Genomic DNA, 13,015 nt, shown 5'->3' on the forward strand with positions numbered 1-13,015 from the left:
GGAGATGAGGCTGAGTACAGAGCTACGGTAGGAAACTTTGTCACATGGTGTGAGCAGAATTATCTGCAGCTTAATGTGAAAAAGACTAAGGAGCTGGTGGTATACCTGAGGAGAGCAAAGGAACCGGTGACCCCTGTTTCCATCCAGAGGGTCAGTGTGGAAATGGTGGAGGATTACAAATACCTGGGGATACAAATTGACAATAAACTGGTCAAAGAACACTGAGGCTGTCTACAAGAAGGGTCAGAGCCGTCTCTACTTCCTGAGGAGACTGAGGTCCTTTAACACCTGCCGGACGATGCTGAGGATATTCTACGAGTCTGTGGTGGCCAGTGCTATCATGTTTGTTGTTCTGTGCTGGGGCAGCAGACACCAACAGAATCAACAAACTCATTCGTAAGGCCAGTGACGTTGTGGGGATGGAACTGGACTCTCTCACTGTGGTGTCTGAAAAGAGGATGCTGTCTAAGTTGCATGCCATCTTGGTCAATGTCTCCCATCCACTACATAATGTACTGGGTGGGCACAGGAGTACATTCAGCCAGAGACTCATTCCTCCAAGATGCAGCACAGAGCGTCATAGGAAGTCATTCCTGCCTGTGGCCATCAAACTTTACAACTCCTCCCTTGGAGGGTCAGACACTCTGAGCCGATAGGCTGGTCCTGGTCTTATTTCATAATTTACTGGCATAATTTACATATTACTATTTAACTATTTATTACTATTTTCTATTACTATTCTATTACTATTTATCATTTCTATGACTATTACTATTTACTAATAGTAATATTACTATTACTATTTCTATTACTATTTATTACTTATGGTGCAACTGTAATGAAAACCAATTTCCCCCAGGATCAATAAAGTATGACTATGACTATAAAAATTCAATTACAATCTTAACATAATGGAAGATTGCAGCAATCACACACTTAGGGGGAAGAAAGGTCCCTAGTTTTCTTTCTCCTCCTAAATCCTGAATTTACCTCATATTGTTAAGGTATAATCACCTCAAAGTACATCTACCATTTGCATCATTACCATTTGCTTCCACCATTTCTTTAGAAAACAATTGACCAACTTGCTAACTGAAATCGTTCTGAAATACACATATAACTGCAGTCCATCTCCAATTCCTATCCACTCTCAAGTTTTCAAATAGCTAGAGTGAAAATAGATCAAAGTTCTAAAGTTGAAAGTAAATGTTATCATCAAAGTTCATATATGTCACTATATACGGCCTGAGATTCATTTCCTTGTGGGCATACTCAATAAATCTATAGAATAGTAACTATAACAAGGTCAATAAAAGATCAACTAGAGTGTAGAAGACAACAAACTATGCAAATGCAAATATACATAACAAAGACATAAGATGAAGAGACCTTGAAAGTGAGAACATTTCAGTGAAGTAATCTAATTTTTTGATTCTGAAGGTGAACTAAATTGCTCAGACAATTTGTCAGAGTGAGCATCTGTGTGACAGCGTGCATCGAGAGGGACGCGAGTGTGAGCCTGCACACGTGCTGGTGCATGGCCATCTGCATTCTTATTCAATTACAGCATGCAGTTTGTAAGCTTTCTGCAAACTTTCGACAAATCAGATCAAAGCTACATTTTATACCAAGTCTAAAATTCTGATTTCACTTTTTAAAAAAACGTGTACAATGCTAGTTCTACCATTTCCTTCTGTTTAACTCATAAGCAATTTAAGTAGATTTCTCAAACCCAGTAGTTTGCCTGTATTATTAAAACATATTTAATTTATATTAAAATTATTAAGTGTATTTGTCAATACTGGGTGATTTATCCAGGGTACAGATTCGTAAGAATAGACAAAAGTAAAATGAATCCTGGACATCGAGCAAACTAGATGCTGTGTGTGAAATTAGACATTGCTCACTGTGCAAAATATCATCCATTTATGATTTTTAAAGTCATGTTAATTTCTTTAGTAAACAAACTAAAACAGTTTTCAATATGATTCTGAAGGGGTTCCCTGATCATGAATTGCTGTAGCACTCCTAAAGATTTAAAGATAAAGATTAACTTTATTTGTCACACGTAATGAATATTGGAACTTTGAAGGTGATATTGAAGGTACGAATGGCATTTGAAACACCTGTACAATTATTTTCAGAAGTACAATTGTTGAACTGAATATTTAATCACCACCTCCTCCAACCACAGACAAATTAACAAATGTAAAATGTCATTATGCTGAAATTTTATGCTGATTTGTTTATGATAAAAATCATTATGCCGATTTCCATTGTGATAGTCAATGCCAGTAAAAAAGATCAAACTACACTTTCAATACAACATTATTTCAAGTCCAAATAGTCAGTGTGGATCAACTGTGATAACTGTGGCAGGTTTCAGTCAGGCTATTTTGGTCTTGACACTATTACAGGCATTCATTCAATAATTCTCTCCACCCCTCCCATGCTACTCAACTTACTGCCTGCTCTCTCAGAATTTATTACTGCTTTCCAGCATCTGCAGGTTTTTGTCTTCTGTTTACTTCTGCTGTAATTCTGTTGCTTTGGCATCCAGCATTAATGACATTAATAATGGGTTTCCTAATTAGCCTTGTGTCACTAAATGTTAAAGCATGCACAGCATGACTTCACTACTGTTTATTTTTCCTTGAACAGTGTATTCTAGTTGGGATGATGGTGTTATGTAGAGAGCAATGAAAGGATTAAATAGAAATACAGAGATTTAAATAAAAGTAAAACTTGCTATTTCAGGAAAACCAAGAGAAGTTCAAATAGTGGCTTGAATGATCAAAGGCGAACAACACGATTCAATGATGTATTAACCTCAGGAGTCACAAAAGTATAAGATAGATAGGATTTAAAAACGTAAACACGAGGAATTCTGAAGATGCTGGAAATTCAAGCAACACACATCAAAGTTGCTGGTGAACGCAGCAGGCCAGGCAGCATCTCTAGGAAGAGGTACAGTCGACGTTTCAGGCCGAGACCCTTCAGAATCTTTTTTTCCCCTAGGGCAGTGGAGACCAAGACTAGAGACACAGGTCTAAGGCAAGAAGGGAGAAATTTACAACACATATTGGCCCTCCTACCCTCGATCTTGTGCTGACCACTTAACTGACATCAAGATCAATCTAACACTTCCACCCCCACATAGCCCTCCATTTTTCTATCATCTATGTGCTTATCTCTGCCTGTATGCATTTGCCTCTATCACCATCCCTGGCAGAGTGTTTTACGCAAGACTTCACTCTCTGTGTAAAAAAAACCCACTTACCTCAGATATCCATCTCCCCTATACTTTCCTCCAATCATCTTAAATTCATGGCCCCCTTCCACCCCACCCCACATATTAGTCATTTCTGCCATGGGAAAAAGTCTCTGGCTATCCAACTTCAAGAAGGCCTGTGAAGGGGAAATGTTTTTCACACAACGAGCTACCTGTATCAGCAATTTCAGGGAACTATGTAGTTATACCACCAGCAGGGGTAAAAGCTATCACAATGATTAAAAGGCATTTTGACAGGTACCTGATAGGAAAGGATAGAGAGATGTGGGCAAATGGGATTAGTATTGATGGGCATCACGATTGGCAAGGATTGGGTGGCCTTAAAGAGCCCATCCTGGTACTGTCTGTTTCCGTGATTGCCCAAAGCACTTTTAACTCTGAGTCAGATGGTTGCGGGTTCAAGTCCCATCCCTGAGGCCCACATTGAGAGTTCAGTGGAGTACTGAGAGCGCTTTGCACAGTTAGAGGTATAGTGCCATCCTTCAGGCAAGTCATTACATCCTTTTCATCAATGTAATTCATTTCCTGTATCAGAAGAGGTACAACAAATAGGCCTAGATCACGGTGCTCAAAGATTGTTAGTAAAAATATCTGATTCAATGCTCTGCTTAATGTAACCCAAGGTGACTGGGGACATGAACACCTTCTTCAGGAAAATCTGTTTACTTATTGTAATTTCCAGCACAATTATATAAATAAAACATTATTAACTCATGCAAGAGCAAGTCTTCTTCACCAGTAAGTACACCTTTCCAATAGAATACTATTGAGTATTTACGTATTTCCCAAATATTACCAACAACTTAACTACATTCATTACAATGGGAAAATAATTTGCTTTTAACCTTAATATCCTTCCAAAAACCACAAAAACGATCTCAGAATTTAAAAAGGGAGAAAGTTGTTAGACATTGTTATTTTATTAAAATCTCATCACTCAAAAGAGGCTTTGGTGTTTTAACTGACTTTTGTGGTGATTGTATTTGACTTTAAAGGAAATGGATGTGACAAACAGATCAGTGAACACATTTTCATTAGTATTTCAGTTTGTGGAGCTTCAACTAAATCAAGGACTTACATATGCTTTCGAATATGTATGAAAACAAAAATAGCCTTCTTTTAATTCAAAATTACATGGGACTTACTGAAAACAAACAATAATTCCCCTCAAATTTCAATGAGGAGTGATTCAATCATGATGTGGTAGTTACACAGCATGGAAACAGGCCTATCAGTCCATGCCAACCACAGGGACTGGTCCCATTGGCCTGAATTTGCCCATATCACTCTAAATCTTTCCTGACCATGCAACTGCCTTCCAAACCTTGTGACTGTACCTGTCTTTACCATTTCCTCTGGCAGTTTGTTCCACGTACCCATCACCGAAAACTTACCCCTCAGGATTTCCATTTAAATCCTTCCCCTTTGACCTTTAATCTACACCTTCTAGATTCAGACTCCATTATTCTGGGGAAAAGATGTGACCGTCCACATTAACTATGCTCCTCCTGACACACAAGGTCACCTGTGAACCTCCTTCAAACCAGGGAAAACACCCCAGCATATCCAGTCTCTCCATATAACTCAAGCCCTCTAGTCCCGGCACCTTCCTCGTGACTCTTTTCTGTACCTTACCAAGCTCAGTTACATCCTTTCTATCACCAGCCAGAACGGCACACGGTATTTCAGGTGTTAACTCACCAATGGCTTACTCAGCTATAGCATAGCCCTTCCAACTCCTGTATTAAATGCCGTGCCTAACAAAGACCTGTGTCGCCATGATCAGGGAACTCTATTTGTACCACTGGATCTCTCTGCTCTCCAGCATTCTCCAGGGCCTCATCATTCACTGCATTCCACTGATAATAGGCCTCTAATCTAAAAGAGGACCTTCCACTTACTAGTCTCTGAACCAGTCCACCAAGCCAGTTTTGTATGCAGTTGGCTATCTCACCCTCTATCCCATGTGATTCAACCTTCTACACCAGCCCACAAGGTGGGGCCTTGTCAAAAATTACTGTCCGGACAATGTCAATCCTGAAGGTCACCACTTCAAAAGGAACAACAATTATATTTGTGAAACATGATTTTCCATGCACAAAGCCACGTTGACTATTTCTAATCAGTTCTTGTCTTTCCACATGCAGACAAATCCTGTTCCTTAGAATGATGTTGGGCCCATTGGCCTGCAGTTCCCTGGCTACCCTCTCTAAATAAAAGCACAGAGTTAGCCACCCTTCAGCCTTCTGGTACCTCACCCCTGATTAAGGAAGATACAAAAAATTGTGTGAGAGAAGAAGTTGCTGGGCCTGATCTAGTTGAGGCAGCAGAGTTGAAAAAAATTAGACAGGGCATGAGAGAATTCAGTTTAAGATAACTGAGATCAGAAACATGATCAATTGCAGTTGTTTCTAAATCAACTGACTAGTATGATCATGCCTGCTGCATTCCTGCTGATTTACTAGCATCGGTACTGTGGATATTGTAATTGGAAACGCTGGTAAAACAATCAACGCAAGCCAGCACAGATTGGCAGAAAGCCCCAGCAGCCTGTAACGACCACTGTCCTATGCACTTCATAGAAAACAATGAGACTGCAGCAGGGAGGGAATGCAGATAAGGCAAAACAGCGGAACAGATGGCTGTGGAAGTCTGTAGGCCCCCTGGAGTAAATTAACCGATCCAGCTTGCTTAAGTGTGGCGCAGTGCAGAACCAATGACATCAAAACCGATAACAGGCGTGTGAGAGTTACAGCAAATAAAATTAACATATCACATTATAGACTAGAAATTCTTTGGTGCTTGAAAAGAGAGATTAAATCAGTGGTGTTTGATGGAGTAAGGAAAAAAAAATAGGCTTGCGTAGAGATGCATCAGATAAAGCTGCTGCCTTATAGTTCTTATAGTTCTAGTGACTCGAGCTCGAACCTGCCTTGTAGTTCTAGTGACTCGAGCTCGAACCTGACCTCCGGTGCTGTCCGCATGAAGTTTTCACATCACCCCTGTGACCGTATGGGCTTCTTCTGGCGTCCCGTTTCCTCGTACAGCCCAAAGGAACACTGACTGGTGTGTTAGTTAGTTATTATGAATGATTTCGAGTACAGACGGATGGCAGGGAAATTGAGGGAGTTTATGGGCATGCAGGAAAGAAAAGGCTGCAGAATTCAAGACGTTGAGCCTTGCAGACTGGAAGACAGTCTCTAGACAAACCCTACGGAGGGGGAGAGCTAGTAGGTGTTTTGGGCACTTCACCATCCAGATCTGGGAGTATAACTGCCGGCCCCTCATTGCTGCTGGGGCTAAACGCGTGAAACCCTTTCCTAACAGCACAATGGGATTATACTGCGTAGGACCACAAGATATAGTAGCAGTCAGGCCTTTCGGCCCATTATGTCTGCTCCGCCATTTCATCATGGCTGATCCATTTTCCCTCTCAGCCCGTCTCCTGCCTTCTCCCTATATCCTTTCATGCCCCGACCAATCATGATTGGACCAGAAGATAAGCAATAGTTCACGGTGGTAGCTTATCACCACTTTCTCAAGAGCCATGAGCTATAGTCACAGGGTAATAACAGCACCAAAATAGGCTCTTCAGCACAGATTGTCCATACTCATCAAGATTCCCGTCTAGGCAGGTCTCATTTGTCTGCAGTTGCCCCATATCCCTCTTTATCTTTCTTATTCAAGCACTTTGTTCTTTGAAGCATTGAACAGAACATCCCTTATGCTAAATAAAAGTAACCCTGCAAACCTTTCCCACCTCTGCATTACGATCACATAACCCTGGAAAACAATGGTTCACTTTACATGTCTCAGGAGCCACCACTTAATCAAGGATGCAATTTGCCACCACCTTCAGTACGTAAATACAGGCTTCAGCTGTCTGAGGAAAAGCATTTCGAGATCAAGAATTGAAATGGCATGAAAGACCACCGCCTATAGCTGGCACCTCTAAACACACTCACTGCAAATTCCAAATCCATTGGAAGGATTAGTGAAATGCATCAGTGCCCTCTCCAAGTCAAAGTCCTGAGCAACAGGGCTATTAATCTGCTTCGCCAGCTCCCCTGGTTAGGCTGCACTGTTCACAAGAGATACACTTATCACCTGTAGGCTCTTGATCTACCCCATCCCTCCAACTTTTTACACTGGTTATCTACTGTTACGTACCCCGTAACTGGGTTGCCAAACCAGCAGAAATGGATCACTCAGTTGGAGTCTGGAGTACTAGAACTAAGAAAGTTTTATTAAAGAAACAAGCAACACAGTAATCGAAAGGATAATAAATGCAACAGTTCAGTGATGATAAACACACATGTGCACAGAATTAAGATAACAGCATCAATCAAGCTCTATCGTTGTCTAGGGGTAAATGACCAATTTCAAAATGACTCAAAGTTCAGTCCAGTTTAGTAGTTCAGTTCGCAGTAATCGTTGCCATGGCGGTGGACAACGTGGGGGAAGAGAGAGATAGAATAGGAACAACTCATCATTCAGAACGGCTTCACTCACAGACCAGCAAGATGGCTCACAGACCAGCGAGATGGCTCACAAACAGCTTTTGGGCAGGTCCTTGGTGATGTCACCTGAGGTCACCGACTGTGACCCCTCCTCCAGATGCGGTCGATCCTCTGCAGTGAACCCGGCACCCAGGCAAGGGCGGACACACACCGGGTTCCCGCTGATCGTACCTTTCCACCCTTGTCGTTGTCTGGGACTTCTCACCCACTCGTGAGAAGCGCACCGCTTCCAGGGTCTCGTTACCTCGGGTGGCGTGTGTCTGTCTTAGCGAACCTGTCCCTTTTTATCCCCCTGCTGGGGTATCGCCTGTCCATCACTTCAAACAGTTCAGGGTTCAAAGGGGGGAGCCGCTCCAGACAGCTCTTCCTCCCACATCCCTTCATTACACATCTCCAGACGCTGCTCCATTGTTCCTTATCTCTCCTTCCCCTGAGGGCAGGTGGCAGACCAACTGCTGATGCCACTGATGCTAGCCCAGGCCAGCAAACATCTTAATTTTATCTGTATTCTCGTAACACTACCCTCTGTCGTTCAGTCCAATTGAAGAGTGCCAACCTGAAACGCCAACTGTCCACTCCCTTCCACAGATGCTGGCTGACTCACTGAGTTCCTTCTGCAGATTGTGTGTTGCATTGTTCACAAGCCTAGCAAGAAACTCCCTCTACTCCTAGATCTGTCACAACAAGACTTTACCATGACAGTGAAGGAAACAATTTAGGGATGGTCTCAAAGCATCCTTATTAACTGTAAAATCCTCTCCAATGTGTGGGAGATCCCAGTCCACCACCGTTCAAATGAAGGATTCCAGAAGGCATTGAGAGCATCTCATCTCTCTTTGATGGTACTCAGGGACTGAACAAAATGGGGAGGGAGAACAGAATCTTCCAAACAACCACTCAGCCAGGGATGGAACTGCAATGTTCTGAATAATCACTTTATCCATGCTCCCTAATAAGCCGTAAATGTGGACATATCTAGTTGGGAAAATAATTATGATCAGGAAGTGAAATGTGTAAGCAAGTCACCAAGCTTTGGAACAATTGCTACGTTAAAGCTAAAAAGAGAATGAAGAATAATTTACATTGGTCATCAGAACCAAAAGAGAAAACAAATTAAATGAGGCAGCAGATAAGGTGGAGAAATACAGTAGTTAGAACAAATAGAATTGCTATTGAAGAGTGAAATAACGATTCATTAATACATCTGCAGCCTGTGGAAAATACAGCAGAATTATCTGCCTGAGAACCCAGAAAACTGAAGAAGCAAGTCATTCTTCATCCTGAGCGACTAAAATGATGACAATAGTCGACGTACTCAGCTAAGCTACTTCACCAGCGTATCCCACAACCGGTACTAACCATGAGGGAAAAAAGGCAATGGCTTCATGTGTATACCTCCAACATTGCTCAAACAACCTGGTTGGGAGGGCTTTACCGTGATGTACTGGGCCGAATCCACTACCTTTCGTGGGATTTTCCACTCGATGGCATTGGTGTTCCCATACCAGGCCATATTGCAGCCAGTCAATACACTTTCCACACACACCTACAGAAGTTTGAAAAGGTTTTTGATGTCATACCAAATCTCTGCAGACTCTGAAGGAAGTAGAGATACTGTTGTGCTTTCTTTGCAATTACATTTATATGATGAATCCAGGACAGATCCTCTGAGATAGTGACACCCAGGAATTTAAAGTTACTGACCCTCTTCTGCTCTAAATCCTCTGATCAGAGCTGGATCATGAACCTCTGGTTTCTCTCTCTTGAAGTCTACAATCAGTTCCTTGGTCTTGCTGACATTGAGTGAGAGGTTGTTGTTATGACACCATTAAGCCAAGTTTTCAATCTCCCTCCTGTATGCTAATTCATCACCACATTTGATACAGCCCACAACAGTGGTGTCATCAGTAAACTTGTATATGGTTAAGCCGTACTTAGCTACACAATAATGGGTGTAAATTGAGTAGAGCAGGGGGCTAAGCACACAGGCCTGTGGTGCACCTGTGCTGATAGAGATTGTGGAGGAGATGATTTGCCAATCCAAACTGACTGGGGCCTGCAAGTGAGGATCCAACTGCACAAGAGGGTATTGTGACCCAGATCTTGGAGTTTACTGATTAGTTCTGAGGAGATGATGGTGTTAAATGCTGAGCTGTAATGGATAAAGAGCATCCTGATGTATGCACCTTTGCTGCTCAGATGTTCCAGGGTTGCGCGAAGACTGATTGAGTTGGCATCTGCTGTGGACCTGTTGCTTAAGTAGGCAAATTGGAGAGGATCCAAGTCACCACTCAGACAGGAGCTGATATGTTTTAACACCAGCCTCTCAAAACACTTCATTACTGTGGATGTAAGTGCCACTGGGCAATAGTCATTGTGGCAGGTTACCACAAGCTTCTTGGGCACCGGTATAACTGAAGCCTGCTTGAAGCAGGTGGGTACTACACACTGCCAGAGCAAGAGGTTGAAGATAGCCATCAACACACCAGCCAGCTGGTCAGCACAGGTCTTCAGTACTTGCTCAGGTACTCCACCCGGATCAGGTGCTTTCCTTGAATTCAGTCTCTTGAAGGCAACCGGCACGTCATCATCAGAAACTGAGACCAAAGGATCATCGGGAGACATGGGGAGTGTGACGGTTCCTGTTCTGGTGGTCAAAGAGAGCATAGAAGGCATTGAGCTCATCTGGGAGTGGAGCTCTGCTTTCTTCCTGCATCTCATGTGTTGAGGATCAATCACACAGTAAGAGTTAGGGATGACACATATAATGCGTGGAATACACTGCCTGAGTCAGTGGTGGAGGCAGATACACCAGTGAAATTTAAGAGACTACTAGACAAGTATATGGAGGAATTTAAGGTGGGGGGTTATATGGGAGGCAGGGTTTGAGAGTCGGCGCAACAATGTGGGCCGAGAGGTCTGTACTGTGCTGTACTATTCTATGTTCTATATAAGAAAACCTACCTTAAATGCATTCATGAATCAGCTGAATGTTTACAGCAATCCAATCACTGTTACTACAAACCTATTGATCTAACAGTTCCTGATTTACTGAATTTTATTTTTGACTCCAGCTGCATGATTTGAACTTCCTGCTCTGAATTATTATCCTGCACCTCTGGATTACAATAATAGAATCAATGTTGGGGATGATCCCCAACGTAACAAACCAAATGATACGTTGGATAGATGATCTACCAAGTAGTCACAATTATGTGCTTACATGCTAAAGAGAAAGAATCTGCATGTGTTACCTACTTTTCCAAGGCCACAGCTATATCCTGGAAACCCTGTGCGGTTATGTTATTCTTGTCCCAAATTACCGTCCTGTTGAAAGAGAGTAGGCACTTTTCAATATAGCACATTTATACATACGAAGAGCTCATAAAATCTTGTTCCAGAGAGACAGGATGCAAATAATAACTGTTTAAATTACATCAGCTGTGATTTTAATTTGTTCCAGCTGACGTCTCTTGGTGTTTCTCAAACAACCTGCAATGTTTGCCGCTAAATATTACAGGATTTGCCCCCTTCCCTCAAGCCGATGATTTAAACGGTCCCCGCAGAAGCTCACCAGCAGGCTCTGAGCTGATTTAAGAGGCTGGTTCTCATTGTCTCTGCGTTGGCTGCTATCATTCTCTCATTATGACAATACCTTTCCAGATTATCAAATCAGAAATCAGCAGCTTAAAGCAAACTAGACCTATTTAACAAAATTATTATTTCTGCAGAAAAATCATTTGCCATCTCAAATTTTTACCTGAGCTTTGTGTTGATCTGTAGCGCCTTCCCCAGCATCTTAGCACCAATATCTCCCATCCCGTTCCCACTAATGTCCACCTTGGTTAATGAAGAATTGCTTCCCAAAGCATTAATTATTATCGTTAATTCGGTCTTAAGCTTCGAATCAGCAAGGGACAGAGATTCTAAGGGCTGCAAAGAATGAAAGGAAATGTATTAGATGAAATCAACCTTTTGCTTTTAGACAACAATTCAACAATATTTTATCCTTAATATTTTGCTTCTGGCAAATTTTATTGATTTTTTTTTCTAATTAATTAGCAGTAAGGAACAGCACAAAAGCACACAATTTGGGATAAATGATATTGAACAATGTCAAAATCAATTAGTTCCTGGTCTGAGTTCAAGTCCTTACACACTTAGAAGTCTCGTTTTAGTGCTTCAAGTGATTAAATTGCATGAAAAAATGATAAATATGAATCTACATTTCTCCATTTTGTGATGGGAGTTATTTTTTAAAACTATAAATACTCCACTAGTTTTGCATGGGTAAGCAAGCTGCTGCTTCTTACACAGTCTCTTGGGAATGAGGCGGCATTCCTTCCATTCCAGTTCGATATGTTCTGAGATGGCTGAGGATGCCAATGCAAAGACCCACAGACGTCTCTGCAAGCTGGCTGAATGGTTATTTTCTGGATGCGTCTTTTCCCACCATTGATATTCAGTGACCTTCTCAACTCTGAGCCATGATGGGCTACGGAAGATTAGTGGTAATGCCACCTTTTTATTTTCTGGAATATACCCTTGAATTTATGTCTCAGGCTGCATGGTTTTCCTCGTGACACTGTTTGGAAATGGCGTCTATTTGCAGAGTCCAGTTTTCAGCATGCAAATTGTGTAACTTGCCCAATTAAACCAAATGTAAACATGGCCTCCACGCTGGAGATAGTTTACTTAACCCTTTCAAAAGAGCTTATTTTGCATTGGAGGTAAGTGTAGGCATCTCCAGCACCTGGTGCGCCCCTACCATTGGTAGCTGTAGCCAAACCTCAAGCTGTTGTGTCTAACTATGCAGGGCTTCACTGAAGTACAATTGCAGTTAACTGATTCCCTTACTAGCTTTCCACCTGCTTGAAAGTGTCTTATTTCTGCTTATTACATAATGTTACACAATACAGAAATCATTGGGGTGATCAATGATCCTCCTCTCCCTTTCCACCTCATACTCCAAAGCTGCAAGTCAAATAAACTGGTAGTAAGCATTGTTCTCTCCTCCTGACACAGTTGTGCAGCATGCACACCTTCAGGACAACTATGACTGGCACTCTGTCATTTCAACTGGGAGCATGTCTGTGTGCATGCTGAGCAGCATGACACCTCCGCCATCGAAGGAAAGTCCTCCTCATTTGGTTGCTATCATAAAAACATAAAAAACCTACAGCACAATACAGGCCTTTCAGCC

The 13,015-nt window shown here is 42.0% G+C and overlaps 1 protein-coding gene across 4 annotated transcripts in view; it reads right to left on the bottom strand.

Moving 5' to 3' along the window:
* The window catches only part of LOC134358043 (F-actin-uncapping protein LRRC16A-like), a 342,999-nt gene that overhangs the window by 91,449 nt on the left and 238,535 nt on the right, over positions 1 to 13,015 (bottom strand). For all 4 annotated transcript variants that reach the window (XM_063069926.1, XM_063069928.1, XM_063069927.1 and 1 more), the window contains exons 21-22: positions 11,573 to 11,745; positions 11,071 to 11,139 (exon numbers count right to left, since the gene is read on the bottom strand). In XM_063069926.1, the coding sequence (XP_062925996.1) occupies positions 11,071 to 11,139; positions 11,573 to 11,745 (242 nt within the window). The remainder of the gene's footprint in view (positions 1 to 11,070; positions 11,140 to 11,572; positions 11,746 to 13,015) is intronic.

The sequence above is a fragment of the Mobula hypostoma genome, chromosome 17 (genome assembly GCF_963921235.1).
Source record: "Mobula hypostoma chromosome 17, sMobHyp1.1, whole genome shotgun sequence".
In the NCBI taxonomy this organism is placed as follows: Eukaryota; Metazoa; Chordata; class Chondrichthyes; order Myliobatiformes; family Myliobatidae; genus Mobula; species Mobula hypostoma.